Source organism: Halichoerus grypus, chromosome 3 (genome assembly GCF_964656455.1).
Source record: "Halichoerus grypus chromosome 3, mHalGry1.hap1.1, whole genome shotgun sequence".
Lineage (NCBI taxonomy): Eukaryota > Metazoa > Chordata > Mammalia > Carnivora > Phocidae > Halichoerus > Halichoerus grypus.
The window spans coordinates 158,741,815-158,768,319 of NC_135714.1; the positions used below are offsets into that span (position 1 = coordinate 158,741,815).

General features: G+C 34.8%; 1 protein-coding gene across 1 annotated transcript in view; it reads right to left on the reverse strand.

The window, feature by feature from the left end:
- Window positions 1-26,505, reverse strand: part of ADAM7 (ADAM metallopeptidase domain 7) — a 106,825-nt gene that overhangs the window by 480 nt on the left and 79,840 nt on the right. The window contains exons 14-22 of the mRNA XM_078068253.1: window positions 25,742-25,937; window positions 25,225-25,327; window positions 24,037-24,226; window positions 15,457-15,537; window positions 14,182-14,260; window positions 13,553-13,658; window positions 13,088-13,187; window positions 6,367-6,423; window positions 300-435 (exon numbers count right to left, since the gene is read on the reverse strand). Coding sequence (XP_077924379.1) covers window positions 300-435; window positions 6,367-6,423; window positions 13,088-13,187; window positions 13,553-13,658; window positions 14,182-14,260; window positions 15,457-15,537; window positions 24,037-24,226; window positions 25,225-25,327; window positions 25,742-25,937 — 1,048 coding nt within the window. The remainder of the gene's footprint in view (window positions 1-299; window positions 436-6,366; window positions 6,424-13,087; window positions 13,188-13,552; window positions 13,659-14,181; window positions 14,261-15,456; window positions 15,538-24,036; window positions 24,227-25,224; window positions 25,328-25,741; window positions 25,938-26,505) is intronic.

Consider the following 26,505-nt stretch of genomic DNA (forward strand, 5'->3'; position numbering starts at 1 on the left):
CATCAGATGAGAAATGTGTAAAGGTCTAGCAGGTGCCTGGAGTCTGACAGGTGTAGCATAGATACTCTCTCTTTCCCTACGTGTTAAAGGTGACCACTCGTCTGGCGCATTCTTCATTTTATTAAAGCATGAAAGAAGGCTTCATCAGAGGGCTCTGCCTCTTCCTGACTCTTGCCATCCCCTGATCCACCAGCTGCTGCTGGGAGGCAATCATTCTGCCGGTTTTATTTCCTGCGTACAGACGCTGGAGGCAGCGACAGACTCTTTCCTGGGCATGCTAAACTGAACCAAAACATTACCTTGCTTGAGAAGAATCTTCCAGAACCTGAAGTAGTAAAACACAGCAAACATTCCAGTATCACGAGCACCCCCTTGGGAGTGGCCAGGAGAATGATGAAAGGTGCTAAAGTCTCGGGTGCGTCCCCAAATACAGTTCTACACAGACAACGGGATTGCAGCCAGGGTCTGCTAAACGGGGAGGTGCCCGCTGCCTGGCTTCCCTTGCTGTGTAAATTCATGCATCCTTGTTGCCGTGGCTGCAAAGGTTGGGAAGTTTATGGATGGAAAATGTGAATGGGAGCAAGATATATTAATTTCCTTTACACACTGTGAATGTTGGAGGGGCCTGTGCTTTTTCCCTCTCAAAATTATACTTACACCAAACAACATGCTAGTGATTGAAAGCATACTCTCTGGAGATAGAATTCCTGGGTTGATATCCTGGCTATGCTATTTCTTCAGCTCTCTCTCTTTTGGCAAATTATTTTACTTTTGACCTCGATTTTCTCAAAGTGTAAAATGACGATACTACTAAACTCATAGGGTTATTTTAAGTAAAAAAAAAAAAAATATACATATGAAGTGCTTAGAATAATGCCTGACAAATAGTATGTACTCAGTAAATGCTGTATTGCTCTCCTCGCAGCAAATCACTGATATACTTGAGCAAGAAGCGCTGGCTTTTGAATCGACTTACCTAAGCTCTAAGACAGTTCTGGTACTGTTTCTTTCCAGCTAACACTCCTAGGATCCTATGAAGGCCCCTTTTCCATATCTTTTGTTCCTGGAGACCCCTGAGGTTTAAGATTCTATGTATCTTCTTTTCTTAGCAATCAATATCCATTACAGATAGCTCACAATTACAGCTTTTCCTGGAGAAAGATATTAATGGATTCTGTCAAGGCCAGGAGACAGCCACTTCCCTACATAATGGCTCTTGAGTTTCCTAAAAGCCTGAGCTTCTGCTAGAAAGTGATCGGGAAGCTTCCAATAAGCTCAGGAGTCTAATCAATATTTCTCACCGCTGGGTGGTGATTAGTAGGGGAACATCAATTGTCATGAATGACCCACCACAAAGTCATATAAGTCTCACGGGCTGCGGCTCTTCCTGACATTTACTACCATCACTCATCCCTGGGGAAAGGGGGAGCTCTTCCCGCTTCCAAGGCAACAGCGGCTAATTTGCTGGCCTTTGAAAAACTAAATAAATAAACGAACAGATGGTATAAAATTAAAAAACGAAAACCAAAGTACACCCCCACAGTAGTTTTCAGAAGACTGGGTTTTTAGGGGCTATTGAAATGTTAACTTTAAGACGACTGGACTTCAGAACTGAGAACAAATAAGATTTACCTTCCCAATTTAAAATCCCCATTCCAACTTTTCAGGCTGTAGCCCAGCTTCCCTTTGTTCAGAGGCCCCGTCTCTGTTTTTCCACCTCAACCCACAACCCTGGCGAGGAAAAAAAGTGGCATCTGGCAAAACTCTCTCAGAGTTATGTCTTTAATAATCAAGAACAGAGTTTAACAAACTTCTTAGGAAGTTTATTTCAAGTCAGGATTTTGCTGGTCTAGTGTGTGAAATCCTTGAGTCGGTTTCCGGCTCACAGGAGATTTAGTTTGCTCTATGGCCACCTAGTGGTCGTTCTAGGAACTTCATCGATGGGCTGTGGGGTGCTGACTGCCCCGCCACACATTTGCGCCCGGATAGGGAAGTGATCACCGTTTTTTTGTTTTTGTTTTTGGTTTTGTTTTAAGAATATGACTTCCCAATTTTAGCACATCCCAAGCACATTTTTAAATTCTATAATCATTTGGCAGCACAGATGCCTTAAGAAAAAGGCAACGTGGTTGAGCGGGTCTGGTTGATATTTAGAATAATGGATGCTGTATGGGGAATGCCGGTTAGGTTTGGTTTGGTTTTGGATCGCCATCGCTGCATTCCTGGCAGAACTGACATAAACATATATTTGAGATTCCTTCGCACAGTATTTAGGTAATATATTGCAATAAATATGAATTCCTATTTTTCTGAGTGTTTAAAAGGACTTGTCCAAACTTAAACTGCAGAATCTATTGTCCACCCTCCGCCCCCAGCGATGTACAGCTGCTAATATCTCTGCTCAGGCTTTAATTCTTATTTTTGTATTTTATACTGTTTTTCTATGGCTTGCGCTGGTTCTGCCTCACTCAGTGGTCAGTGATTTGGGCAGAGGTCTTGCTCAAATTCTGTGAACCAGTAGAGCTTGGGTCCTCAGTCATGATCTGTGAATGGGTTGGGGAACATAGCCAAAGTTCAGTCCGTCTTCACTCCTCTCTTGGATTTTGGATTTTCCTCTCAGTGGTGCTCTCTGGGGACTCACCCCCATGCCAGCCTTTCTCCACTTAGCCTGGGGTTTGTGGAGAGCTCCTCACACCTGCCATGTGCTCTCATTCCCCCATTTCTGGCTGGTCCTCTCCTTGCCCTTGCTGGCACCACCATCCCAGCCCAGCCCAGGGGCATCTTTGTCCTAATTGCCCTTTAGGTATAGTCAGTATTGCTGATAAATCATCGGAGGTCTTTTTTCCCAGCCCAAACCAGCCTACTATCATTAAAAAATGTTAATACAAAATTAGATAAAAGGTCTTAAAAGGGGCAGTACATGTCTCTGAAACTCAAGCTTCATTAGTTTCCAGATAAATCCACCTCGTCCAGGGCAGAGGATAGAGTGACCCAGATGCAGAGTAACTCACTACCCTCAAGCATAACATCCCAGAGCTGTAACAAGCTCAGTCTTAACTGAGGCAAGTTCCAGCATCAGGAAGGGTTCTCTGTGTATGGGGTGGGCAGCAAGAAGCTCACGGGGCTGAGGAGGAAGACAGAGGTCCTTAGACTGTAGGTCCAGTGGGTCCGTCCATTCACAACACGAGTTATGTCCGCAACTGTTCATTCAAAGGAAAGGACTCAAACTCTCAGAGGCGACAAGAGCCAGAAATATTAGGGCTACAAAATCATGATTGGCTCCATAACCAGGGATGGCATTGGACCTACAAGGGACCACTAGTAGGGAGAAACCATGAAGATGCTTCCTAATCTGCAGACGGTATTGAAAGGAGAAGATCCCTAAGAAATAGAACACATAGTAGTAGCATCTGAAAGAAGTGTAGGTCAAGTCTCCAGGGGCTCAGATAAGTAATAGGGGCAAGCATGGAGAATATTCCCTAAAATAAAAAAGGAGCTTAACTGTCAGAAGGCTTCTGGGATTATCTGAAGAACGGAGGAGAAGATTGGAAATCCAGAGTGATTATCTAGGCAGGAAGCAATGAAGCCGGAGGACTCAGGTGGTACCAGACATAATTGGGGAGAGAGAAGAAATTTGAAAAAAAATCAAATCACTAGAAATTAGTAGTTGGCTGAATGTGGAACCCAAGGCAAAGGGGATGGTGAGTCTTTTGGAAGAAATATGAGAACAGTAAGAAAAATAATGAATCAAGAAGGTGATCCTTTTATAGGGGGAATAACATATCACCAAAATATATATTATTCATCAACATATGTATTGTTCAAGCAAATACAAATACGTGACTGTCCCTTCATTTAGGACATCGGAGGACTATTGTTTGCTTTCATGAGGCCAGTATATGTGACACAGAATTTCTTTTTTTCACAAACTTGCATGAAACATTTAAATTAGCTTCTTTTGCTTTCAGTATGCAATCACCAATATTCTTTCTTAAACAGATGGCTTTAATTAGAACAATAAATGTTTATTAAAAGCTCACTAGGGGCGCCTGGGTGGCTCTGTCTGTTAAGCGTCCAACTCTTGATTTTGGCTCAGGTCATGATCTCAGGGTCGTGAGATTGAGCCCCGAGTCAGGCTCCATGCTGGGCTTCAAGCCTGCTTGAGACTCTCTCTTTCTCCCTCTTCCTCTAACTCTCACTGTTCTTGCACACACACTTTCTCTCTCAAATAAATAAATAAAGTGCTGAGTCCCTGCTGTCCTTTGCCGATCTCACTCTGTCCTCCCATCAACTAGTCAAAATAGCAAGAAGAGTTTCATCAAGAACAACCAGCTTTCTTCCTTGATTTGCAGCCTTTATTTATTGAATCAGAAAATTCTCATTTCACACTTGAAAACTTCATTTCAGTAAATGAAAAAAACAATTGCATATAGCTTTAACAGGTAACAAAAAGAAAACAAAGAACACAAGAGAACATGTTGGGAAACATTTTTACAAGAAACAGCTGAAATTATTCCTGGGCAAGCCCCATACATCATCATCAGGGAGGGGTAGAGACGGCACAGAAATTACACAGTAAGTGCTCGAATCTGTGTATTATAAAGATATCACAAGCACTTCACAGGAATTGTGAGTATTTCTTCTCTGATGGAGTTAATTTTCTGAAATTCTTAAAACTCCCTGATTTCTGTCAGGTTCATAAGGAATTCTAGAAATTTGAGAGTTTAGAATTAGAGTCCAGGAATTTAACCAGGAGCACTTCATGTCTTCCTTTGCTGCCACGACAATTTTAAGAACTACTCTAAAGTTAAGATGACTATTCTGCCTCCTTCACTGATAGGACATAAGCCAGACAGCCATCTACCTTTTAATTATTTAGTGGAATCAGATGACTTCCTGCACTGAATTTCTTGATATTTCTGCAGGAGAAAATTTCTTTTAAACCAGAATTAGTGGTAATCATGTCAGATTCCAATTGAGGTAAGTAGTTTTATGCTCCCAAAGAAATAACCTTTTATAAGCAATGTTTTGCTTCTTAGACTCGGGGGTATAATTTAATATCCTCAAGGTTTTGAGTCTTTTTAAAGTAACTAGATTGATTTTTTTTTAGGGAAACACTAGAGCAAGGAGACTATTTTTGTATTAGGTTAAAAAACATTGAAAAAACTTTAAGAATTTTTTTGTAACATATGTCTACACTACAGGTTGTAAATTTTATAGGTAAATATTATAGAAAGAAGTTGTTTCTTGTTAACATTTTGTGTCTTGATAAAGAACTTTTGAAAAACTGCCAGAGGTTTGTGTAGCAAATATCTAGGGAAGGTTGTGAAGATCTTTCTGCCAGAATTCTCAACCTAGCCTTGCACAGCCATTTTGGATATCCAATTTCAAGCTCTAAATAGAAACAGATGGTTAAAAAGAAGTTATTTTCTCTAAAGTCTATTAAGCATGTTATGTTTCAGTTACTCATTTTTATCTGCTAATTACAATAACTTTTCTGAATTCTGTTGTACTACATTTATTCACATTTTTCCAGATCTCCTTAGACATGGCTAATTAAACAGTCATTATAAAATGAACAAGCCTATCAAAAGAAAGAAAATCATTTTGTTTTTCATTACAGGAAGTCAAAGAGTTTGCTTGCACTAAGGAGCATCTCTCTTCACTCTTCAGTATGAGACAGGTCCATCATTATGAGTAGGAAGGACCATTAGAAATGTCCTTCCTTCCCCATCCCAACAGAGAAAGTTTTGTGGGAGGAAGCTTCACATTAACCCAGTACATTGTAGGAACTCAACAGAAATCAACGAATGGATGAATGAACTCTGAAATGTAGCCAAACAATGCTCATTTTGTCTCCTTTTGACAAAAATCACAATTCTTTGAGAAGTTTTCTAACATAGCCATAGCAATTCAAGAGTGAAATCATCCCTCAGATATAGTTAGTTATTGATTGGGTAAGTGAAACTTTGATGAAACCATCATGAAATAACTGTTCATGAGGAATGTACCTTCTCTTTAATTACCAGTGCTATTATGTCCTTTAGAATCCTTCATGAAAACCCATAAGTGCATACACCCTGGGCAAGAAAAGTTGTTTTCTTGACAAGAAAAGTCTTGTTTTTCTTATGTCTAACATGTGTTGAGACTCTGATGCTATCAAATTCTAGCTTGCTCCTGTGGTCAGGTCAGAAACTCTGGGGCTGAAACACGTGCTGCTTAATTATCTGTTAGCAATGTTAGCATATCAGAGAAAACAATTCCAACCATCCTATTCTTCTGATAAGTAAAGAACACAAAGAATGCTAACATTTGAAAAATTAAAAAGTGTGTGGGGGGGTGGTACCATCTGTCACAGTAACCTACCATTTTGGCACTTTGATTTGGATCAGCGATTCCTCTTGGATCTTTATTTGCAGGTTTCTGTAATAAATAAACTTTGTTGTGTCAGGAACTGTACCAGATATCATGCATAGACACTTACACACGAACACATACACATGCAGACCATCTCTTCTTGATCCATGAAAAATCTAAGAAAGTTTGTAAATTGCTATGGGAGAGGGTGGGGGATGGTTCTGGCCAGTGAGGTCTTATCAGAAACCATTTTTCTTTGTAAACTTTGTGGTGGATCCTCCAACAGTGTATTTAGTAAGAGATTTCCAAACATTTTTCAAGCACTAGGGCTTTCATTGAGAAAACATATCTGTTGAAATCCCAGTAAAAACAATATATAAAAATGGACTGTACTGGTTGAGTGGAGATTGGGGAGAAATTCTTATTCAGCTCCACCCCAACTGTAGGGCATACTCTGAGATCCTTTTGTGTGATGGGACAATTCTGTGGAACCACAGACTGAAATCTATCTTAATCACACCCTTTTCGCCATTAATAAAGAAAGCATAATGAGAATTGTTGATTTAAAAAAAAACACATAGTTGAGAATCTTGGTGATTTCAGTGCCCAGCTCTACTACAGACCTTGAAGACACAGATGCAGATATAGAGACTCTAGAAGTTCAGGAGATCCTAGAGTTCCTGTAATAACTCTTTTTTTTGACTCAGTCTCTAAGGCATTTGCATGCTAATTTGGCTAATGTGTTTCTCTTTCATTAATATTGATCAGGGAATACACCTCAGTCAGTGGAAAGCCCTCAGGCTGATAAAGTCCCATTGGAAGCCATCAGTGGGTTTTGACCCCTGAGAACCAGGGTTGGGGGTAGGGTAGAGTTAGTGAGGCTTTCATCTCAAAAGCACCATTTGAGGGGCACAAACTCAGTAATTGTGATAAATAATGTGTTAATGCATTGTTTTAAAAAATCAAAATTAATTCCCAAGAGTTCATGATGAACACAATGTCAATATTTTACCTAAAGGTAGTATCTGACTGTGCATGACCAAGCATAACTTCTCATGCTCTTCTCAAACTAATCCTAGCCCTGCCAAAAATAGGACCTGTCTTATTTCTGCCTCAAATCAGAGAGCTATGTTATATTATTGGACGTATTCAAAGAACCAGCAAATGATTAAGTGGCACCAAAATTATTATTGAAATGGCCACAAATCAGTACAACCAACAGAAAGGAGATAAAGGACCATACCAGTGTGATGTAGTGTGGACTTGAAAAACTGGTTGGAAGCCTCTCCAAGGACTCTGCAGTTCTTTGCTAGTGAGAAGAGATACTATTAGCCTGCAATTAGTGTTCAAGCAAGTATGACTATTTCCTAAGTGCACAGTATAAATTTTCTAGCTCTCTCTGGAATACAACCCAGTAATGTACAAATATTAAAACACATGGGAACAATATTCTTCCCTAGGTTATTCTCTTATAATGAAGGAGTCTAAGAACTTATAAAACAAACTTAATTTGAGAAGAATGGGAGTTTCTTTATGAGTTATGAGGAAATTGTACAAGGCAAGTCTTTCAGCCTCCAAATCTTAATTGAATTGTCCAAATGTCTGAAATTCCATAACCAGCTACATCCTTTTTGGATGTTGAAGGTCTTTGAGGACCTCCAGAACTTACAGGTATGCCTGGATGAGGTTATCCTCTTTAAAGTATTTTCTGTTAACACCTAGTGGACATTAATGCAACTAGGAAGCATGATCCAGTGGAAACAGGACCTACCTAGGAGAGGTTCTGGGTGCCAGAGGAAAAAAAATAACTATGCATCATTAATGTAACAGGGAAAGGACATCAAAAGACCCTTCCCAAACCACAATTTTCCTGAAAACTGGCCTTTGATGGGTAACTAATGTGTCAAACAAGCATCAGTTAAATCACTGTTATTTATATGACTTTATAACAAATAATACAAAAAACTTAAATGTGAGATTTGATGCCACACTATACAACCTGTGTTTATAACATATTATGGCACATATACCATTAATAGTGAATTTAATTTATTTATATATCTAACAAATATTTGTTAAGTTCCTCTTTTACTTTCCCTCATTTAACTAAAATTATTATTAAGGAACTTGCATTCTGGAAATGAAACAAATATGCCCCAAGGTCTCTATGTGAACCTATGGTTGACTTCTGTGAATATTCATCATTGATCCCATACTCAGGCCACTTTTCACTGGACTCTCATTTCCCAGGAGCGCAACTGTTTTTCATATTAATTCATGAAGCATGTTAATACATATTAAGTACTAATATTTAGCAAACACTGTGATAAGTACCTTTACATAGTTTCTTATTTAAACCTCAAGGCAAATATACAAGATTGATATTCGCATCGTGTTGTTCATATCAACAAATCTAAGTGCAAGCTTAAAAAATTATCACACAATATTTTCCATCCATTCCAGTGGACAAGTAAGACTTGCTTTATCATCTTGGGGTCATCATTGGCATAATAAAAAATAATAAACCATCATACAACCAGAGAAAGATTAACCATCCTTAAATACTTGAGTGAAGTTCAGTAGAAGCATATATGTATTTCTGGGGGTCGAGTGGGAGCATGTTCTGCAATATTGTGAAGTAAGAAACACAGGGCTTATGTGACACGTAGGGTTGGAGCAAAGCATTCAAAATCTTTGGAGCTGTGTTACCAGGCCACCACTAACCAAAAAAAATCCTAACTTAAAAATACTAGCATTATCATATTTTCATTTGCATTTGCATCTAATAATGGTCAGCTAATACTTAGCCTCTGAATTTAAGGCTTATATTCCTTCCTTCAAGACAGTCCTATTGGGTAATTTCATCAATACTGTCCTATCAATAATGCTTTCTTCAATGGTTAATTTTTTTTAAGGGAATGACTTTGTACCTTCTTAATTTGGACACTTACAGTTTTTTTCAATGAGCGGAATGCACTAGAAATCATAGCTGTTGTTAAAGGTAGTAAACAAGCCACTAATTGTAGGGACTTCTGCAAGATTATTGGTTTTTCTCTTAGGTCTTCATATATTGCTAAAGCTGTGATTTCAATCAACTTTTCCTTTAGTGTAAAATATACACAAAGAAATGCACATATACAAGTGTAGAGGATGGATTTTCACAAATGAGCAACGAAAGTTGCTCAAAGTTGCCCAGAATCAAAAAATAAAACTTTATCTCCTTCTCTGAAGATTCTCTCTTCCCTGCGGTAACCACTACCCTGTCTTCTAATACCATAGATTAGCTTTGCCAGTTCTTGAATTTGATAAACATTGAGTCATACAGTTGTTTTTGGATTTGACATCTTAACAGTGTGTTTGTGAGATTTATTCATGTGGTAGATATCAGTAGTTCATTTATCACGCTTTCTCTGTAATATTCCATTGTATGAGTATATAGCATTTTGTTCATCCCTTTCACTCTTATTAGACATTTTTATTGTTTTCACTTTTTCCAAATAATGCTACTGCAACATAATTCTAAATGTTTTCCCATATACATGTATGGATTTCTGTTGGGTGTATTCATATGACAGGAACTGCTGTGTCATAGGGTATATGTATGATCAGTTTTAATACTTAGTACCAATTTCCCCCATAGTTGTACTGTTTAAACTCTTATTAATTGTGTATGAGAGTTTTCATTGTCCATATCCCCACTAGTAATTGGTATTGTTGTCCTTTATTTTTAATCATTTCACAGGAAAATATAATACAGATAAAACACACACAACACGTTTATGGCTTAATGAACTATTTAAGGTAAATATCCTTGAAATCACTGCCTTGGTTAAGAAATAAAACTTTGCCATTTCAAGTGTCCTATCACTATTGCCACCCCTCAAATTAGCCACATTTCTTACTTAAAATAATGAACTCGCTCTTGCATGTCATTGTATGTTTACCCCCCAAATATTTACCTCTCAACACTATAATTTAGTTTGTACATTTTTTTATTTAAATTTTTACTAGGAAAAAATACATATATTTCTGTGTATATTGCAGTTGGAGTTAATTTTGTTATTGGTTTGAGGAATGGATCACGGTTAGTCTTTGTACATATGGATATCCAGTTGTTCCATCACCATTTGTGAAAAGACTGTTCTTTCTCCTCTGAATTGCCTTTGCACCTTTGTAAGGAATCAATTAGCAAATCAACTGGCAACCAATCAATATATTAATATACATGTGAATCTATATACTCCTTTTTATTTAGGTCTTTTAAAATTTTTCTCAGCAGCATATTGCCATTTTCCATATATAGTTCTGGTTCATATTTTGTCAGAAGTATCTTTAAATATTTCACATTTTTGGTGCTATTTCAAATTTTATTTTTGATTTTATTTCCACATTATTTGTTACTAGTATATGGAAATATAATTAATTTTCATTTATTGTTCTTATATCCTTGTTAAATTTATTTGTTTTACAAAAACTCTTGCCAATCCTTTGATTAGTATTGTTTTGAATTTATAGATCCATTTGCAGAGAACTGACTCAACAACAGTGTATTTCCTCCATTTATTTTGGTCTTTTAAAATTTTTCTCATCAATATCTTATAGTTTTTTATCTACATATTTTGTCAGCTTTATCTCTAGGTATTTCATATTTTTGATGCTGCTGTAAATGGCATTTTGTGGTTTCATTTTGTTTTTCAGATTGTTCATTGTTTATATATGGAAACACAATAAGTTTTTGCATATGAATTTGTATCCTAAAATCTTACTAAGTTCACTTTTACTTACTATAGGATTTTTGATAGATGGTTGTGCCTTCAGCAAATCAAAACAGTTTACCTTTTTCTTTCTATTTTTTTTTCCTTATTGTATGGCTATAATCTCACGTAAAATGGTAAATTGAAGTGGTGGCAGTGGACATCATTGCTTTGTTCCTGATATTTAGGAAAAGTATTCAGTTTTTTAACCACAAATATGATATTAGCTCTAGGTTTCTTGGTAGATGCTTTCATCAGGTTCAGAAAGTTTCCTTATGTTCCTAGTTGACTGAGTTTTATCAAGAATATATATTAGATTTTTTTTCAAATACTTTTCCTGCATCTGTTGAGATGATCATATGATTTTACTTTTGGTAAAATAATACAGTGAATTAGCTTGATTGATTCCTTAATGTTAACTTTACGTTACATTCCTAGGATAAACCTCATCTGTTCACAATGCATTATCCATTTTATGCATTGTGAAATTCAATTGGCTAAAATTTAATATTTATACACATATTTATTAGAAGTATTGGCAAATAGTTTTCTTTGTTGTAATGCTTTTCTCTAGGTGTATAACAGAAAAATACTTTCCTTATAAAAGCAGTTGGGAAGTGTCGATTCTCTCCCATTTTTGGGAAAAGTTTATGTACAATTGGTATTATTTCATCATTATATGTTTGGTAGAATTCACCATTTTTTTTGTGGAAAGGTTTTTACTACAAATTCAGTTTTCTCTGCTACATACAGAGCTATTCAGTTTATCTATTTTTTCATGAAAAAGCTTTGATGATTTGCAACTGTCAAAAAGTTCACTATTTAATTACACTGTCAAATATATTAAAATTATAATTTTCCAAATTAATCTCCATTTTCAAAATATTGTCAATTTAATAAGGGTATACTCTCCTGTGATGTCACCTTTATGATTCCTGATAGTCATGCTGACTCTTTTACGTTTTTCTGCTCAGACTGGAAATTTGTAAGATTTATTAATTTCTAGAAAACAATTTTGCTTTCATTTTTTTCTTACGTGATTTTTGTTTTGTTTTGTTTTCAATTTCGTTGATACCCAGTATTTATTATTTTCCTGTCCTCTACTTGCATGGAGCTTTATTTGCTTTTCTTTTTCTTTTTTTTTTTTTAATTTTTTGGTTTCTTAAAAATAAAAGCTGATATCATCAATCTGATACCTTTCTTCTTTTCTAACATAAGCATTTAGTGCTATAAACTTTCCTTTAATTATTGATTTCATTACTTCCCACAAATTTTGGTATGTTTTGTTTCATTTTCCTTTAGTTTATTTTTTATTCTCCCTTTTGAGTTTTTATTTGACCCAAGTGTTCTTTAGAATTTGTTATCTAATTTTCAGTTGGGGATTTTCCCAATATTTTTCTGTTACTGATTTTTAATAAAATTTTATTTTGAGAACATATTTTGTATGACTGCAATTCTTTTAAATTTGTTAAGACTTGTTTTCTGTCCCGGAGTGCCTGGGTTGCTCAGTCAGTCAAGTGTCTGCCTTCAGCTCAGGTCATGATCTCAGTGTCCTGGGACTGAGTCCCCGTGTTGGGCTCCCTGCTCAGCGGGGAGTCTGCTTCTCCCTCTCCCTCTCCCCTCCTCCCTGCTGGTTGTGCTCTCTCTCTCTCTCAAATAAATAAATAAAATCTTTTAAAAAAGACCTGTTTTATGTCCCAAAATATAGTTTATGTTTGTAAATTTTTCCAATAGTGCACAAATCAATATTTTATTTAACTAATATATGCTGCTCTAAAATAGAGTCTTGGTTTGCTTGTGTCCTGCCATCTTTTCCTTGCCCACAGGTAGATTGAAGGCTACATTGGTGTGGAATTATGTTAAACTGTTCTTTTGCTTCCCCCATGTCACTTAGATTAGGCCTAGTTCCACTTCAAAAATACATGCAACTTCTTTTTAAATCAATTAATTAACTATTGCAAATGGCATTTTCTTACATGGAGGGGATGAATATCAGGTAGAATTGGCTCAGTTCTTGCCTGCCGCTCATCACCAAAGTATCCTTTATTCTCCACTCCCAGTGTATCTCTAGGTGGGCTGTCAAGAAGGAAATTGAATATTGACATAAGCGACAGGATAACTCTGTGGTTAATATTTAATCATCTAGGAGATTTCTAAAAGATTGATACTCAAGTTACACCCTGTAACAAATCTGAGGTAGGAACTAAAATTAGCATTCTTTTAAAAAAAATCCCTATGATTCCAGTGTGTAGAGAAGTTTGGGAACCACTGGGATAAGCATTTGGAGATGAGAACATAAATATGTAAAAGCTCGATTTACTGTTACTCTTACTTTGACCTCAGTAAAGGGTTATACTTCTCCCCCATGGAGTATCATCAGTGGTGATAAAGCTTATATATTCTCAGTAATGGTCCCATTTCAACACATAGAAAATACATACCTCTGAATTTGCTTCAACTTAATACATTTCTGGTAATGAATTAATAATACGACTACCCCAACACCAATAATAACCAGGACAAGCACAACGACCAGGATGGATATATCTGCAACATTAAAAAACATAAGCTTTAGCCAGGACATCAACTTTAGGACAGTGGCATATTAACTGAGCTGTTGCAATCCAGCTTCTCCCTTCCTTAAAGGATTTTAATTCCCCCTTCCTCCAATTTTTTTTTTTAAATATAAAGTAAAAGACCAAGACATTAGAGAAATTATCATCCGTATTAGACATTGACAATCCACCCAAGACTCCATTATGTGTAAGAACCACAATCAGCAGGAAATGTTTTGACTGTCAGTTACTAACTGACTATAGAAAAGGCCTTATTGCGTTATGGGTTCTTAGAAGATCTAATCCAAATTTAACTAGAAGAAGATATATTGATTCTAAAAGACAATTGTTGTAAATTCAAATTTGGCTATTTTAATACACAAAATAATTAAAATACTGTGCAAATCCACACAGAAACACAACATATACATATTAGGTTTCAGAAATAAGGCAAAAAGCTTTCTCATTGTCTAGGCTTTTGATATATGTAAGATATTATATTCTAGGATGCTCACTGGTAACATTGAAGTTTTCTCCCCAGTCCACATGTTCCTGTTCTTCCTCACACTGGCACTCAAGTTCATGGCCATCCGCCTGGAAGAGCAATCAGTCACATAATTTTATCAGATTATGTGTGTGTTTTGCACCTCACTTTGCTTAGTTCTACATCACACACACAGATGCCCCCCCCACACACATACTTTTACTGATTAAACTGTGTATCAGAATCAACCTTTGAAAAAAAATAAGCAAACAAAATTACAAGCAACCACTTTTGAAGATGGCCTTTGGACAAGAGAATGATTCTAACAAATTCAAAACCAGATGAACAAGATGGCTTGACTTATCTTTCTAGATGGCATCAATCTTATTAAAGGAATAGCCCTCTGCTAGAGTTAGACATATCATAGCCAGATCTAGCTAGGCTTAGTAGTAATGATATAATATTAACATGAGGAAAAAGTGGTGGCACCATGTTTAGTTCATCAAAGAGCATTGTGTCATGATTAAGAATATGCATTCTTTCTGTACTTAAATCTCAGTTTTTCCTTTTACATAACATTATGTGATTTATTCTCCATCTATAAAAGTGGGTATAGGAATAGTAACCACCTTTTAAGGCTGTTGTGAAGCTTGTAAAATTTAATATATATGTAAAGTACTTGAAAGAGTACCTGATACATATAAAACTTTATCTATCTGTTACTGATTAATTGGGTTAAGGACAGATGTTACCCACAAATGCAAGCTACTAGGTACTGCTAGTATTTAGATATATATTATATTATATCTTATATTATATACTTAGATATATTTATGTAGATATTTAGATATATATAGATATATATATACACAACAAAAATTATAAATATGTGTATTTATAAGTTTTTGTTGATTGTCAAAAGCTTTAGGTTAATGTTGACATTGGTATAATTTAACTATAAGTGACATTATGATAGATTCAACTTTAAACATCAAGCTTAAACCTCATATGTGCATAAATTACTGGGTTTCTAGATTACCAATCCAATGATAAAATATACACTTGCAATACTGGCAATATCTATGTGTAATACTGGTTTGGATCTTTAGATCAGTTTTATGGATGATACATGAGAAAATGGATCCCAAATGTATATTTGATTTAAAAATCACCACACACACAAACACACACACACACACACACACACACACACACACACACACACACACATATCACGCTCAGGAATGAAGTCCTATGTAAATAAATGACTGGCAAAACATTAATTTAAAAAGGAGTCAAATCTTACAGCATTTTCATTGCATTGAGAAGAGCAATTGGTTGAATTGTAGACCTTTTCAAGTTTCACACATTCACCATTGCTACACACCTGGAAATGAAGTTACCCATATGAATTAATAACTTGCTCTTAGAATTTACATGACTTTTTCTATTGTAAAAAACCACATGTAGAATCTTCTGTAGAAGAAGAAATCCTCCATAAATGTTTGATAGATATTTGAAATGAATATAGGGTACATTCAAATATTGTTTTATATAAACTCATTATTAAAATGTCTATATCTTTACTAATTTTTCAAATGTTAATTTATCAAAGATTCTGTAATCATAGGTACAACAATTTCTTTTATTATTTCTATCAAGCTTTATTTTGATTTGATAAGGATCTATGCTTGCTACGTCACAGTTGCTGATTAGGCATTTTGTTATTGTCAATGTCAATTAATCTTATTTATGCTTATTAACTTTGTTTTAAATTTTGCTTGTTATTTTTTGTACATTTTATAACCAAATTATTGTATTTGTTGCTTATAATTATTACCTGGCTTATCTTCACCCATTTATTTAATTTTTACCTGTTATTTTTATTTTTATCCATTTCTTTTATATCAAGAAATGCTTTTCCAACTCCATGGAGGTATAATAGACAAATAAAAATTGTGTATATTTAAAGTACATATTGTGATGATTAGTATATTTATACATTGTGAAATGATTACCACAAACAACCTAATGAACACATCCATCACCTTAAATAGTTACTTTTTTTGTACTGGGAACACTTAAAATACAGTATCTAACTATAGCCACCAAGACCTACATTAGACCTTCAGAATTTACTCATAACATAAAGTTTGTACTTTTTCAGCAGCATCTCCCCATTTCCCCCACCTGGCAACCATCATTCTACTCTCTGCTTTTGTGAATTTGACTTTTTTTTAGCTTCCACATATAAGTGAGATCATACAGTATTTGTCTTTTTGTGACTGGTTTATTTTGCTTAGCATACATGAAATGTCCTTCAAGTTCATCCACATTGTTGCAACTGACAGAATTTCCCTCTTTTTTTAAAGCTAAATAATATTCCATTATATATATTCTGTTATTATATATTATTGTGATATTTTATATATATATATTACATTTTCATTATCCATTTACCTGTCAAAGGACATTTAGATTGTTTCCATATCTTGGCTATTGTAAATAATGGTGCAATGAACATAGGAGTGCAGATATCTCTTCAAGATCCTGATTTCAACTTTTTTAGATTATGTGCCCAAAAGTGAGATTCCTGGATCATAGGGTAGTTCTCTCTTTAATTTTTTGAGGAACCACCATACTGTTTCTATAATGGCTATACCAATTTACATTCCCACCAACAGTGCACAAGGGTACCTTTTTTTCCACATCCTCACCAACATTTTTTATTTGTTGTCTTTTTGATAATAACCATCCTAACAGGTGTGGGGTGATATCTCATAGTGGCTTTGATTTGCATTCCCTTCAATATTAATGATGTTGACCTCCTTTTCATTTACTTGTTGGTCATTCGTATATCTTCTTTGGGAAAAAATAACCATTCAGCTCCTTACCTCATTTTTTTTAATTGGACTATTTGTTTTTGTTTTTGTTTTTGTTTTTGCTATTGGTTGCATGAGTTACTTATTATTTTTATCTATTAACCCTTTATCAGATATGGGGCTTGCAAATATTTTTTCCCATTCCATTGATTACTTTTTCATTTTCTTGATTGTGGCCTTTGCTGAAGAAATCTTTTATTTTGATATAGTCTCATTTATTTTTACATTTTTGCCTGTGCTTTTGTTGTCACATACAAAAACATCCAATCCTGGGCTTTTCTTTGTTGGGAGATTATTAATTATTGTTTTGATCTCCTATTTGTGTAGATGTTCTATTTCTTCATCATTTAGTCTTGGTACATTTTATATTTCTCAGAATTTATCCATTTCTTTTAAATATTCAACTTGTATAATTATTCATAGTATTCTCTTATGATCCTTTGTATTTCTGTGATATCAGTTGTAATGTCTCCTTTGTCATTTATAATCTTATTATTTGAATCCTCTCCCTTTGTTCTTGGTCAGTCTACTTAAAGGTTTGTCAATTCTCTTTACCTGCTAAAAACCAAAACAATTTTTTAAATCTCTTCTATTGTCTTTCTATTTCATTTATTTCTGCTCTAAAAAATCTTTGTTATTTCCTTACTTCTGCTAACTTTGGACTTAGTCTTTTTCTTTTTTTTCTAGTTCCTTTAAGTGTAACATTAGGTTGCTTATTTGAAATTTTTCTTTTTTCTTAAGGTAGGCTTTATCACTATATACTTCCCTCTTTGAACTGGTTTTGCTGCATTTCATAAGTTTGCTATGGTGTGTTTCCATTTTCCTTTATATCAGGTATTTTTTGGCTGCCCTTTCAATTTCTTCTTCACTCATTTTTTTTTTCAGGAGTGTATTGTTCAGTTTCCAAATATTTGTGAATTTTCCAAACTTCCTCCTGTTATTGAGTTCTAGTTTTCTGTTACGGTCAGAAAAGATATTTGATATTATTTCAGTCTTCTTAAATGTGTTGAGACTTGTTTTGTAGCCCAACACATGATCTATCTCAGAGAATATTCCAAGTTTACTTGAGAAAAGTGTGTATTCTGTGGCTGCTGGATGGAATATTCTGTATATATCTGTTAGGTCCATTTGGTCTATAGAGTTATTCAAGCCTATTGTATTCTTTTTGATTCTCTGTGTAGATAATTTATCCATTGTTGAGAGTAGGGTATTAAAGTACCATACTATTATTGTATTGTATTTCTCCTTTCTGTTTACTGTATATTTGCTTTATATCTTTAGGTCCTCCAATGTTCGGTGCATATTATATATACTTATAACTGTTACATCCTCTTAATGAATTGACCCCATTATCATCACATAGTGATCTTTGTTTCTTGTGACAGATTATGATTGAAAATGTATTTTGTCTGGTATAAATATGGCCACACTATTCTCTTTTTGTTGCCTTTTGCTTGCAATATTTTTTCATCCTTTCACTTTAAGCCTATGTCCTTAAACATAACATGAGTGTTTTGTAGGCCATATATTGTTGGATCCTGGTTATTGTTGTTTTTTAACCCAACAGCCAATCTGTGTCTTTTGGATAGATAAATCCAGATTTAGTGTAATTATTGATAGTTAAGAACTTACTATTTTCATTGTTAATTGTTTTCTGACTGCTTTATAGCTTCTTTGTTCCTTCCTTCCTCTTCTCCTGCCTTCCTTTGTGCTTTGTTGATTTTTTGCAGTGGTATGCTTTGATGTTTTTTCTCTTTATCTTTTGCGTATCTACTAGAGTTTTTTTTTTTTTAAATCATTGTGATTACTATACTTTTACTTCTCCTTCCTCCATATTTCATGCTGTTAATATCACACTTTACATCTCTTTATATTGTGTACCCAGTATCAAACTATTGTAGTAATAGTTATTTTTAATATTCTTGTCTTTTAACTTTTATGTTAGAGTTAAAATACACTTATATACCACCTTCACAGTATTAAAGCATTCTGAATTTGACTGTATATTTACCTTTACCAATGAAAATTATACTACAAATGTTTTCATATTGTTACTTAGCATCCTCTGTTTCAATTTGAAGAGTTCCCTTTAACACTACTTGTAAGTTGATATCCTTCCAAATATTTGACTAATTTTCAGCCATTATTTGAAAAATTAATCTTTATTCCCCTTTCTCTCTTTCTCTTTCTTCTCCTTCTGGGACTCACATAATGCATATATTCATTTTTTGTCATTGGTGTCATAGAGGTTCCATATGCTTTCTTCACTAGTTTTTATTCTTTTTTCTTTTATTCCTCCAACTTTCTAATTTCAAATGACTTATCTTCAAGTTTGCTGATTTTTTTTTTTTTTGAATGATCCAGTCTGCTGTTGAAGCTTTCCATTGACTTTTTCATTTCTATAATGTATTTTTCAGCTCCAGAATTTTTGTTTGGTTCTTTTTTTATGGTTTCTATTTCTTTGTTAAACTTATGTTGTTCATGCATTGCTTTCCTGATTTCATTTAGTCATCTATCTGTGGTCCCTTGCATCCTTCTGAGCTTCTTTAAAATGATTACTTTGAATTCTTTGTCAAGCAAATCTTAGATATCCATTTCTTCAGGATTAGTTGCTAGAGCTTTATGAGTTTTCTTCAGATGGTATTATGTTTGCCTGAATCTTTGTGATCCGTGTACTGTTGCATTGGTGTCTGTGCATTTCAAGGAGCAGACATATTTTCCAGGTTTTGCAGATTGGTTTTTTCAGGTAAAAACCTCATGTTGGATCCCTGGGCTGATGGGATTGCTTCCAGGATTGCAGTTGAGTGAGACTAGAGCCAGGTTATGTGGCTGCCATCTGGTCTGTAGTAAGATTTGCAGTTTACTGCTCTGTGACTAGGGGCTTGTGTAGATGTGGATTCTGCAGAGTATCTGGGTGGACAGGAGTGCCTCTGTGACCTTGGTCACATGGACTGGCAATGTGACAAGGGTCTACCACAGCACCTGAGTCAGATGGCTGGCCTTCTTCTAGGTGCATGGATAGTTGTATCTCTTACGGGATTCTTGGCTTCTGCTGGGTCATTGAGCAAGATGTCTCTGGGTGCATGGACCAGGCATGTTTCCTGGAAATCCTGTGGGCAGGAGGATTGTCTAGAACTGCACTTGGGATAAGAAGGAATGGAATGAATTCACGGGGCCATTTCAGGATCTGTGGTTGGACCAAGGTCTGCAAGTCTGCCTCCAGGGATATGGATGGATGTGTCTTCCAGGGGTGCCTAGGCAGATGTTGTTGTTGGTGGTACCAAAGCCAAATGAGGCTGTAGTCAAGCAGCAGGAGATATGGGTATTTATGGATCTGTATCCAGGACTATGGTCAATAAGCCTGTCACCTGGGCATGGGCCTGCTCTTTCAAAATGGACCTCTGGTCTTGGACTCCATCAATGTTTTGCAAGATCCTACCTGGATTTCAAAGTTCCTACAAAGGTACTTTTTCCATGGCTGGCTGCCAAATTATCATTGTTGTGGGGAGATATTACTGGGACACCTCCTATTCCACCATCTTGCTGATGCAATTCCCTGAAAATTCTTTCTGGCCACCAATTCAAAAATTACTTTAACGTGTTAAATAGGGAAATTTTAATCCATTTATATTTATTGTGATAAGTGATATGTTTAATTTTACTACTTTCATCTTATTATATGATTTTAAATGTTAGACATTTTAGCTTATCTTTTTATCTTTATTACCTTTTTCTGCAATTATTTAAAAGCTATGTTTTGTTTTCTAAACATTGATTCAGTTTACATTAAAATATTTAAATCTAAATCATTTTATCATTTCCAAGACTAAATAAGCATTAACTCTTCCTTATGTAAGATAAGACATTTGTCACATTTTTTATTCTTTTTTCTTCTTCTTAATTCATGTATTTGAGAAAACTGAAATTTGTAAAGATTGTTATTATTCACTATTCAATATGTTTTTTAAGCTCTTATAATAAACACATTATTAATAAATAACTAGAATTTACTCAAAATTAGTATAGATTTTCTTGCTTGCAACTATTTCCTTAATGTTCTATCTTCTCATTTAACTTTTTAGTTTAATTCATTTCCCAGTTGGCTAGAGTACTTCTTTGACTATTTTTCTTTTCAGAAATAAATGCTGTCTAATTTACTATAGTTTTTTTCATCATAAAGTGTGTGAGGATGTCCTTCTATTGCTTTATTATCTGAATAATAATTTGGCTGTATGTATGGTTTTAGGGTCCCAATACTTCCATTCTCCAAAGCTCCATAGATTTTATTGCATTATTTTCTGGCATTTCTTTTTGAAGATAAATATAATGATAACCTGATAATTTGTTGTTGTTGAAAAATGATACTTGCCATTTTTGTGCTTATAGGACATATTCTTTATTGTTGACTTCATGCTGTGAAGGTTAGTCTAAATGCTCACTTCTTCCTATGAATTTTTCCTTGTACTAAATGAGTTTTTATTTTATACATTCTTCAGCTCAGGGACATTTTTTATTATTATATCTTTAATTACACTTTTACCTATATTATGTTTTCTTTATCTAGGATTCCTATTAAAACTATATCAGATTTCTTAGAACTATTTTTCCTGTTTTTATTCATTTTCTTCTTTAGAATTCCTTTATCTCGTTCTTGTGTGTTAAGAAGTTTAGCTTCTAATTTACTATTTTTTGTGGCTTACTACATTTCATGATTTACTCCTCAAATTACATATAAATCAGTAATTATGATTTATTTTGTAATTTGAAAGCAGTGCTTGTTGTTTTCAAATAATACCATTTTTATAGATTTAATATCCCTTTAAATCTGATTAAAATATAAATTTAACTTTTTTTCTAAAGGATTTCTCTCTTTTTTTAATGTGCATCTGTTTCATAGGGGACTAACATCTGTGAATCCTCAGATTAATCTCCATTGTTCACACTGTTGAATTCTTTTGTCTGCTGCTATTTGTCCTCTTTGCTTATCCTTATAGAATGGATTTTCATAAATACATGATCAAATGAACACTGGAAAATGCTGTTAAAGTCCATGTAAATCTCTTTTCACATACTTCAGGCTCAACTAACGGAAACATTGAAATGTTTCTTATTTTGGTTTTGCCATTTTTATATGTTTAATAAAGAGAAAACTACAGAGACAGGTTTGCAGCAATTCTTTTGTGCCAGAGAAGACTAATTAGTATTATCCCTTCCTTCCCCACTCTCCTCTACTCTTCTTCCTTTCCACTCTATTATCCCTCCCTTTTCACCTATTCTCACTGTTTTTCTTTTGTTTTATTTTTCTTATCTATATTACTAAGGAAAAAGGCATCCAAGGGAAATGGGATATGTTTGCCCTCATTTTCTACGCCAAATCAAATTTTACCCAAAAAGAAAAACTATTATGAGAAACCAGAATGTTTTTACTCATTTTAAGTTAATCATATCTAAAAATAGTCTTTCAATGTAAAAATGAGATGAAAAGCCTATAACTAGTATCTTTGTGATCCATCTATAAACTGGCATTTGCTATTCATGAATTCTCTCAATATGAATTGACCCAATAATTGGCACCATTGTGATTGATACACTTCTATATTAAGACTTCTGTTGAAAAAATAGGCACTCTGTGTGGTGGCATATGGTCAAACATGCTTATAAGATCAAGATTCAGTAACAACTGCTTCCCTATAAATTCCTTTGGTCAATCACTGCCACTCATTATGGGATTCTATGAAGGGTAAGTCATACTTCTGCTTAGTATTCCTGGATGATTTTTCTTACCTGGAGTGAATAGAAAATTGTTTGATATTTCTTTAGCCTGATACCTCATACACACTATCATTGGAAGTCCTTGAACTTTATAATATGTGGTTGATACACATACTTAAAATTTCACAAATATAGATTCCTCATCATTTTGATATTTAGTTATTTTAATGGGAAACTAATAGTTAAGTATATAGACCTGAAATATAGATCTCCATTAAATTATTAAATTCTAATTCCCTTTTTTACATTCTGAATTTTGTTTTTCAATTCATTTCTCTATCACATTACATGAATGAAACTGTAATGTTTGTGGGTGGTAGTATGGGAGGAAAGGACATATATCACAGACAGAAACTATATTATTTCAAAATAACTGATTTTTAAAAAGTATTATGTTTTCCATATATTCCTGTGTTTATAAACCTTGATGAGTTGGCTGTTGTTTTTAGTACACGTTCTAAAGTTTTCATCTTGGAATGATAAACCTCTTCTGATCTGGCCCTATTCTAGCTGCTCAACTTCATTTTCTAACATTTTACCCAAAGCTCCAGTCACACTGAAATTGTCAATTACCTGACTGTGCCATTCATTTTGTACCTTTGCATGTTATCTAGGTATTTCTTTTTAAAAAGTCTTTTCTCATTTTGTCTGAATTGAAAAATGTTCATCATGTCAAAGCTGAAATGTCACTCATTTAATGGCATCATAATATGCCATTCATGTTCTCCAAGTGAAGGCAATCACTTCTTCCTTTGGACTCAAATGTTCATTAGTTACACCACTATGAAAGCACTTGTGTTAGATTGTAATACATATAATTTAATTTATGAAATTCTCAAGTACATTCATATTTCCCTCATTTGTGTCCAGTATGGCTGCTGGCACCATAGTGTGTGCCCAATAAATATGGCTGAATGGATAAAATAATTGAAGAAAATATGGCTACTTCATAGTCAAATTAATTTAAAAAATTATGTCTACAATTTCACTAGCTGTCTACTGTAAGATACTAATTAAGCACACTTATCACATTCACATATCATTTTGTATAACAGAGATCAGGCAAAATGAATATTTATTATAGGGTTATTACTACTTTGCTCAATTAAAAAAAAGTTGCCCATTTGTTTCTGCTTTCCCATTTACAGGCCCTCAGGAACCAATTATAGAAAATAATGTTTTGAAGTGGCTGAACCAAGAAGTTTTAAAAAAACAAAGGGCTTTCATCTTACCATTCCATCTCCACATTTTGTTCCAGGAGCAACCAGGCCCAAATCTTTAGAATTGTGGAATAAAATAAAAGTTTTGCACTCATTGGTGACATTCTGCTTTGAAATCTTCTTAAGGTGATTAATCTTTTCTTTTCCAGGAAGAGATGAATGCTGCCCTCTGCTGCAGTGTATCTTTCCACATTTGACATCTCTGAAGGAAAGGGAGAATATTCTCAGACTTGCGACCAGGAAATAGAAATTTATAGAGATGAGGCTGGCAGTGAAGTGGCTTGGCCACTTTTCTCTAGACCCAGGCTTATCAATGGGCTGCAGAGGCACCAAGAGAGGCAGGGCCAAAGGTTAGACAAAGTCCTGAGTCTGGGAACTGTGATGAGTAGGTGAAGAGGTAAAATGATTGTATTTCTTTATAGTTCTGTGGTTCTCACAAATCAGTATTAGCTCCAGTTTACAGAAGGGTATTTCCTATTAGTAATTTGAGTTCGTCTAACTTTCATCAAGATGTTAAGATTTCTTTCTTATTCTTTCTTGCACAGAGCACATCAGTTAATTCTCACAACAAACCTGTGAGTTTGATGTTATTATAATACCCATTTTACAGATTAGGCAACAATTGGAAGTAAGAGGAACTTAAGTGACTGCCCAGTTTCACCTATTGTAGGTGAAACTTTTGACCAAAGGTGTCTGTTGTTGTTTTCAGTCCAAATCCTGTTTTGTGGCACAGAAAAAAAGCCTTTCTGAGTATAATAAATCTGGAAGAACGACACAGCTAATACCTTTTTAAAATCAGATCTAACTTCCACTTCTCCCCTTCCTTCCAATTTGAAGTTCTACTCCTCTTTTCTTGTTATGGCTTCACTTGTTTCCCTCTCACGGCTTCTTTTCCCCTTTTCCACTTTATTTTCCTCCTCCTGTTTGCTCTGTCCTATTTTTTTTGTAACTTCTCTTCCTCCCTTTCTTTCCTAATTTTAACTCTTTCCCATCTTTCCTCCTTATATTCCACGACCTTCAACTCATAAATATAGTATGTAAATGCCAGTTACACAATCAGGGATGTGTGCACGTTCCCTCACTCCCTCTCCTCCTAATCTCCTCAGTAAAAAGAGGTTAGCAGCTGTCAGAGCAAGAGCAGTTCTGAATTTGCAAAAAAAACTCTTAGAAGGCACTTGCTTTTCTTTACATGGTACTTACTTCTCTTCACAGGGAATTACTCTGTTTTCCTTGTTTTTGCAGTATCCAAATCTATTTCCTTTTTTATTCATTTCATAGCAGAGATCAGAACTGTCTTTCACCTCTAGGATCCAAAATGGAATGATTAGAGTAAAATAATAAAAACATGAATGTTATAAATCATAAAATATCTTATTTTTCTAATGTAATTGGAACTTTAGTATCATGTAGTGGTAAGGAAGAAAGGGATAAATAAATCACTTTAAAGCTATCCTATTGCATCAGGAGGATATTTTACAGAGGAGCATGGATATAAAAAAATAACAAACATACCTTAACCCACATACTGAGCTAGTTAATTAATATTAGAGATAATATCAACTAATATTAAAGGTAATATCCAGAGAGATTCGAGGTGAGATCTGGGAAGAATGCCACAAATGGCATTATCTTCAATCTTGCCCCCAAATCTTTACAGGATAATAACAGAAATACGAACTACTATGTTTATCAGCCATTCACTGTAATTGTCTCTCACCATTATCAAAGAATTGAGAGCACTGATCATCCCGGGTGGGACATTTCCCCATGAAGCAGTAGCCTTTTGCATTCTTGCAAGGAAATCCATTTACTTGGAATTTGTCCTTAGGACATGCAGAAGAGTAGCCAGTACACACTTCAGGAAAATCACATTCATCTTTTGCTGGTCTGCATATGGACCCTGATTTTTTCATCTGTTGAAGAAAAACAAAAAGACTAATAAATCTTGGATACATTTAGGTAGCTTAAGTTTCAGTAAGTAGGAGGAAGTTTGACCCACATGAGAGATGATGGGCTCTGGAAAACAAACAGGGTTCTAGAGGGGAGGGGGGTGGGAGGATGGGCTAGCCTGGTGATGGGTATTAAAGAGGGCACGTTCTGCATGGAGCACTGGGTGTTATACGCAAACAATGAATCATGGAACACTACATCAAAAACTAATGATGTAATGTATGGTGATTAACATAACAATAAAAAACTTTTTAAAAAAGTTTTAAGCTTGGATCATGACTTTCTTCTCCATTCCACTGAGAATTATTATCATTTGTAAATGGCTTTTATGTAATTTCAGGAATGACACAATGGTGTTTTTGAAAATCTGTATTAGAACAGCATTGGGCAAAGTTGGAAGGGACATAAAATGGAGAAATGAGCAAGAGGTCTGTTCATCTTGCTCCAGGACATACCATCTCCAGCACACACATACAACTGGGAATCCCTACCTATCTATAATGAGGAATCTCCACTCCCAAGAAATCACAT